Source organism: Haliotis rufescens, unplaced genomic scaffold, assembly GCF_023055435.1.
Source record: "Haliotis rufescens isolate VD_foot unplaced genomic scaffold, xgHalRufe1.0.p SCAF_3, whole genome shotgun sequence".
In the NCBI taxonomy this organism is placed as follows: Eukaryota; Metazoa; Mollusca; class Gastropoda; order Lepetellida; family Haliotidae; genus Haliotis; species Haliotis rufescens.
Window position 1 is genome coordinate 37,789,259 of NW_025964001.1, and position 7,196 is coordinate 37,796,454.

Consider the following 7,196-nt stretch of genomic DNA (forward strand, 5'->3'; position numbering starts at 1 on the left):
ACAATAAGGTCAAATCTTTCAATACTGTACACTCCACCATTTGTTGAGGTGACTAATGGGATCGGGTGGTCAGTCTCGCTGACTTGGTTGATGCATGTCATCATATCCCAATGGCTTGGATCGATGCTCATGATGTCGATCACTAGATTGTCTGGTCCAGACTTAATTATTGACAGACCATCGTCATGTAGCTGGAATATTGCTGAGTGCGGTGCTAAACAACAAACAAACATTACTTTAAAGGACCATCATATTTCTTGTAAGGACCCTTAAAATAATTTGTTTAGGTCAAGGTAAAACACTGTCAACTAACTTGACACTCTATTTGACAAAAAAGAATGTTTTATTCCCATAGATGCAATAAAGATGCATTTTCAACAGATGATCATGTTATCGAACAAGGAAGCACTGATTTGTAGTTCTTCTACATGTGTAGTTGGTCAATTGTACTTGCACCTAGTTGAAGGGAGATAATCTCAGTTATAACCAGTGTTCGAAATAAGTGCCTGCCCGTATGCCCGTGGCAGGTGGATCTTGTGTTGGGCCCGTAGTTTCAAAGTTGTATAGGTCCTTATGGTCTACAGTAAATTTATTTTTCTATTTTTTTTGTCAGATGCAGTTTTTTTATATAAGGGCAAGAAGGGTTTAGTCAGGGCCTGCAGCTTCTACAGCCCCTGGGTCCTGGTGGCAGCCTGGTCTAACACTGGTCATAACCCATCTCTTGTTATGCTCTCTCACATTCAGTGTTGATGACATTATGCACAGTATGTGTATAACACAACCAATGTATATAGTAGCAGAGAACCATGTTCCAGCATATTGGCCCACCATCTCACTGTCATACTACCCCGTGGGGATTCCAGGTTAGAATTAGTCCCCAGCAAACTCGGCAGGTTGTAAAATGCGACCCTATGAATAGGGACTGTCAGATTCGGTGACTGTTGATTGCATGTCATGGAATTGCTGTTCACAATATTGATCACTGGATTGTCTGGTCCAGCCTTTTTACAGGCTGCCATCATATAACAAACATATCAAATCAGACCAGTCTGTCATTGCCTTGTGTCAATAAATGTCTTGGGTGACTCCTTGTTGAATATATTGAGGTTTGATCTGATCTGACAGTCATATAACACCCATCAAACAAGGCTGCCATTGCCTTGTGTCAACAGAAAGGCCAAGTGACATTTTGTCACACTCTGTTGAGTACATTGCGGTTTGATTTCAACTGATCCGACAGTCACAATCAAACAAGGCTGCCACTGCCTTGTACATGTATCAGCCGACAAGCGGGTGCCACACCGTTACACCATGTTGAGTATATCGAGATCGGCTCGGATCCTGCTGACAGTGTCCTTGTATCTCTGCAGCTCCATCTCCAGCTTCTGCACCTTCATCTTCAGCCAGATGTTCTCGGCCAACATGTTGTCAGGGTCTGCGCTCACCCCTGGAAACACATGATATTCATTTACCCATGAATGTCAATGAACTGTGAATCTTTGTGTATGCCTTGTAACAGCATGTAACATGAGGATGTTTAGAATATTCATCAGGGTGTCATTACACATCAACATACAGCACACGGGAATATATATCACACTCTACAATTTAGTCATTTGAAAAGTAGTGAGTGAGTTGGGTTCAACGCCGCTTTTAACAGTATTCCAGTTATATCACAGCGTGTCAGCTTAATGTGGGAGGAGAGCCTGCAGTGATGCATGTCTCAGAATGTTTATCACTTCGGTGAAACCCATGAGCACGGGTATGGTGCTGACAAACCAAGAAACAATCAAAGCGAGCCGGGATTCGAACCCACAATCATAGGTTTCTTGTGTGCCCAAGAGATGCAACTCTGCACAGCGGCGGCGCCTTAGACGACTGGGCCACCTGTGCCCCCCAGTTGAACAGTAAGGTACCATGGCATGTCAGTTGTAAGCATGAGATGAAACCCATAAGCAAATACATGGTGCTCAGAAACCAAGGATCATAACCAGAACAAATCGTGATTCCAACACAGTATTAAGCATGAAAATCTAATTTAGTCTGTACACCTCATCATTGTATTGCCCAGTATGTGCTCTTACTTCGTAATGTCACAACTGCTTCCAAAAATGTCCCAAAGAAGTTCATAACATCTTGTCATTAGAAACAGACCCATTTTCTATAGGTCACCATGTGTCATCAGTGTACTCACCTCTATCATCTGATGGCTGAATGAGTGATCTCTCCAGTTCGTGGATGTCTGGTTTCACATCGATCTGTTCTTCCTCGACCACCTCCACCACGTCCTCGTTCTCCACCACGTCCTCCCCCTTCTCCCACACCAGCATTGGGACAGGGTAGTTCATTCCTGGGGGAGAGGGGGCATCATCGCACATGACACTGCTGATGTCTGGAGACTCCATCCGGAGTAGCGTCTTGTTGTTGGGATGGCCAGACAGCCTAACATTGGCTACGAACGAATCTGAAGGCTGCAAGCACATAAATGTCAAGTCATGAACAATCCAGGTGAGGTGAGGTGAAATGGGGCTTAATGTCGCGTCCAAGATTATTGCGTCGCGTCTTAGACACAGCATACTGACTCCGAACCGACCAGTATATGTTTTAGCCACTTAATGCCGAGCGCCAGACAGGGTAACAGCAAGTACCATCTTTAAACGTCTGTTTGTCTACCACTAGACCACGGAGGCAGTCAATCAAATGAGTGAGTTGATAAGGTACATTGCCGCTTTTGGGGCAGTATATCACGGTGGGGGGACACCAGAAATGGGCTTCAAATATTGTTACGAATCGAACCCAGGCCTTCGGGTGACAAACAAACGCTTTAACTACTAAGCCGATCTGCTTTGTCCCTATTATCACGACTTTCATAAATATGATTTGATAAAGAATTTCAAATATCAGATATTTATTTAAACATAAGTCATTGCTTGAATAAAAACAGTTTTCAATGTCAGTGAGCGTGATGCAAGTTAATAGTCAGGATGTGAAAAGAAGTTTCATATTTAATAGATTTTCTCCAAACACACATGCACCAATATGTAATAAATATACAACACCAACTACAGGGAACATATGACCAACACTGACCCTTGCTGGGTGTCATGACTCTGTAGTCTGAACACAACAGAAGAACAGCATTTTAAAAAAAAGTATCAAAATCCTCTCAGTCAATTTTACTGCCTACAGCAAAAAAACATTTGGTTTTCAAAAAGGAGGGGACCCCCTGGTACACACACAGTTCAATTCCACTGCAGACCGTCCGAGAACCGCCGACCAAGAGTTACCACCCCTGCACAGGATCGCTACATTCGACTGTTCCACCTACGTCATCGAAATGCCACAGCTACGGAGACTGCAGGGCGCATCCCTGGTTTGAGGAGGATATCGGACCAGACTCTCAGGAACCATCTTCGCGAGGCTGGAATCCGACCCAGAAGACCAGTTATCGTCCCTGTTTTGCAACAGATCCATCGACAGCGACGCTTGCGTTGGTGCCATACCTTACAGCCTTGGAATTTGAGAAACTAGAGACGACATTGGTTTAGCTATGAAGCACGATTTCTTCTTCACCGGCGAGATGGAAGAGATGAGCGTTTTGCCCCACATTGTGTACTTGATTTCGACAATTTCGGCGGCGGTAGTGTCATGGTGGTGGTTGGGGGGGGGGGGGCATATCCTACACCACGAGATTTGACTTGGTTGTTGTTCAGGGAAAGATTTGACAGCAAATCGCTACATGAATCAAATTCTTCAACCTCACCTTCTTCCAATCATTGACCGCCAGAGGGTGCTGTTTCAACAGGACAACACTCCAACGCACACATCTCGTGTCACGGTAGACTACTTTCATGATGCCAACATCAACGCCTTGCCTTGGCCGTCGAGATCTCCAGATCTCAACCGAATCGAACACCTCTGGGATGAACTCGATCGACGTGTACGTCAACGTCAGAACACGCCGCAGACACTCCTACAACTGGACAACGCGTTACAAGCAGAATGGTGCAGAATTCCGCAGGACAGAATTCGTACACTTATCCAGCCAGTGCCGAGGAGATGCAGAGCCGTGATTGCTGCCCGGGGCGGTCACACGACATACTGAGTTCTGCGCAACCTTGTGGCCTTATGTGACTATCGAGTTCCATAATTTCATATATGTATCTATGATATTATATTAATTATCGACTTTATTAGGTACAATATTTTTACTAAAAATCTACCTGTGCGTTTCTTTTTTCGAAGAGTGCATTCATCAATGTGGTGACCTCTGTTCAAGTTGAATACCGAGTAAGGGTATTTGAGGTAAGATATACTGAACAATAACACTCAGGGATCATGAATATGTTTGGGGATATATTTATGAAATTTTGTGCTCACTCGTCACTCCTCACTCGTACAGATACCCGAACATTGGACGCTCATCGTAATGTGTCTACCAAGTTGCTGTTGCTACTGCTGCTTCATCTCGTAGATTCTGGGCAGATTTTTAATGTAGTCTGCAGCTGATATTTATTTCAGTCTGTTGATAAAATTTGGGGACATTTTTATATAGTTTTTCTCCGGAAATGATTCTAATCATCACTAGTCCTGCCAGCAAACGAATCTCACCTTCACTTGTCTGCCTCGGAAACGAATCTAACCCTCACTAGTTCTTTGACGGAAACGAATCTAAGCCTCACTAGTTCTTTGACGGAAACGAATCTAACCCTCACTAGTTCTTTGACGGAAACGAATCTAACCCTCACTAGTTCTTTGACGGAAACGAATCTAAACCTCACTTGTTCTGTCCAGGAAAATATTCTAACCCCCACTAGTTCTTTGACGGAAACGAATCTCACCCTCACTAGTTCTTTGACGGAAACGAATCTAAACCTCACTTGTTCTGTCCAGGAAAATATTCTAACCCACACTAGTTCTGTCCCGGAAACGATTCCGACCCTCATTTGTTCTGTCCCGGAAACGAACATAACCCTCATTAATTTACAGAAGCCAATTATTTGTTTGAAAACTAGATATGTTGTCAGCTACAACTGCAGAAAGAAATGTTTTTTTCAATCTATTTAGGAGCCTTAATATTATTTTAAAAAATAGCATGTCTGGCGCATAATTAGTTTTTCAAGCTTTTGCTGGGACAATTTATTTTTTCGATGAAATCCCAGCCCCCCTCCCAGATACCAAATGCTGGGTCACTTAAAACCGAAAAAGTTGGAAGGATTATGTTGAGGGGAGTGTCCGAGTAACTCCCCATTCCTTAAAAATAATGGAGCAGAGGCCCCTTAGGGGCCGAGGCCCATTATTTTTAAGAAATGAAGAGTTACGAGGATATTCCCCTACTTAAAGATCGTCCCTACTTTTACAATTTGACAAAATATTCTGTTGAAAATATTTGCAAATAAACCAGAAATCTTTGTTGTCTGTATTTATACTGCGTGAGTCGCCCTTGCGTGATGCACGAGGAATGCGTTCCCTGCCGCTGTTGCACGTGCGCAATGCTCCGTCGCGAGCTGATGCAATGCATGGTACACGGCTCTTCATAATTTCGTTGGGTCCCACACCGGTATTTATCAATCGATTGCACATTGTTTATACATGCTGACGGGAATAATAGGAAATATAGAGCCCCGAGCAAGGGATATTTATATTACCTTATTTGTATTTTCTCGCCAAGGGTTTATCTACTTGCTATAAATATAAACATTGTTGCAGGTAACCTGCTCTAAAACAAAATATATCCATATTATTTTGAGCTTTTTAGCATTATGCAAAATACCTTCATGTGCCGCAGTTTATTTTTTTAATTGACTCGTTTGATAACTGATATCAGAAGACACTCGGGTTTGACTCGCTATTAATACCCGAATTTCTTAAGTATTTAATTTGATCTAAAAAACGGGACCAAGCAGGAATTCAGGCTAAATTTAGTCTGAACTAGTAACACTGGGACCGAGACGACTTCACGTCACGCTTTTTTGTCGACATTATACAACCGTAGTCGACAAAAGTCGGACACGGGCAATTGACAAAGGTGCCATTGCTTGCAGACACCGGGCGTCCGCCCAATACACCGACAGCACTGATTAATACTCACATCACAGGGAAGACCCGACGGTGTATGGCGATGTCCCTGTGTCCGAGTCACACTCTGCCATTTCTGTACGATTCGGCCCTTACACCTTTTGTTCGTACATCGCCAGTATGTGACGTCCCCGCGACAGCGCTCTCTGAAGTAGGTGTAGCCTCCATCGTTGAGTCGAAGTCCCAGGCGTTTTGTTCGACTGAGGAAAGGGCAGTCTAAATTCACGGGGCCTAATTCATCTCCTTCCATATTCATGGCCATGGTAGGAGATCCCTCGAATCCCTATTTTCAGTATGGCGACCGTTCGACCTACATTCGCCAAGTCAGTGTGATCTGTCGATCTGTGCAGAAAGGCGTTCTGTTTCGAGCTGCCAGTCTCTCCCTGGTAGAGTCGATCTATTTATAGACTAGGAATGCGTCGCGTCCATGCTATGTCGGTGAAACACACTCGACCTTCGTTAGGTCAGGTCAATGTGCTATCTATCGATCGACTTTCGAGGCTTTCCATTTTATTCGAGCCAATTTCATGAATTACGATTCACGTGCCTTCACAAAATGAATTAAAGGATACATTAAACCACACTATTAAAATCGAAAAAATATATTTCGACTAATGAATCAATGAACATTCTCATGTTTTCTCCCAGTGCTCCCAGTCGCCTCATCTTCACACGATGACGTATAGTCTGCCAGCTGATAAGAATGTTCTGTTTTTCATGGGCGCGGCTGGCTCGTTAGTCACAGAACCGGTCGAGTTGTGTCCCCTACACGCGTCTGTATGCGCTGATCGTGCATTCAAATCCAAAATTAGCTCTCATAACGATTCTTGGTTTAGAGAACCGGACCGAGTTTCACCAAAGTGGTAAATATCTACACCCTACGTCAGTGTTGACCCCTCCGCCATCCCCCCTCCCAACCGAAACACACACACACACACACACACACACACACACACACACACACACACACACACACACACACACCTAGTATACTGACATGCCTTATTATGGCGTACATGATACCAAACCCACTTAACTCACCATACATGTCGACGACGCGGATATATGTTATTTCTAGCTGACGATTGCGTACCAGTACCTTAAAGGCTTACCTTTTT

The 7,196-nt window shown here is 43.9% G+C and overlaps 1 protein-coding gene across 1 annotated transcript; it reads right to left on the reverse strand.

Moving 5' to 3' along the window:
* Positions 1-324: 324 nt before the first annotated feature.
* Positions 325-6,478, reverse strand: LOC124118601. The gene is made up of 3 exons (XM_046480787.2): positions 6,092-6,478; positions 2,195-2,471; positions 325-1,447 (listed from the first exon to the last, which is right to left on the reverse strand). The coding sequence occupies exons 1-3, from the start codon at positions 6,338-6,340 to the stop codon at positions 1,305-1,307; spliced, it is 669 nt and encodes a 222-aa protein (XP_046336743.1). The 5' UTR covers positions 6,341-6,478; the 3' UTR covers positions 325-1,304.
* Between the last annotated feature and the right edge of the window lie 718 nt (positions 6,479-7,196).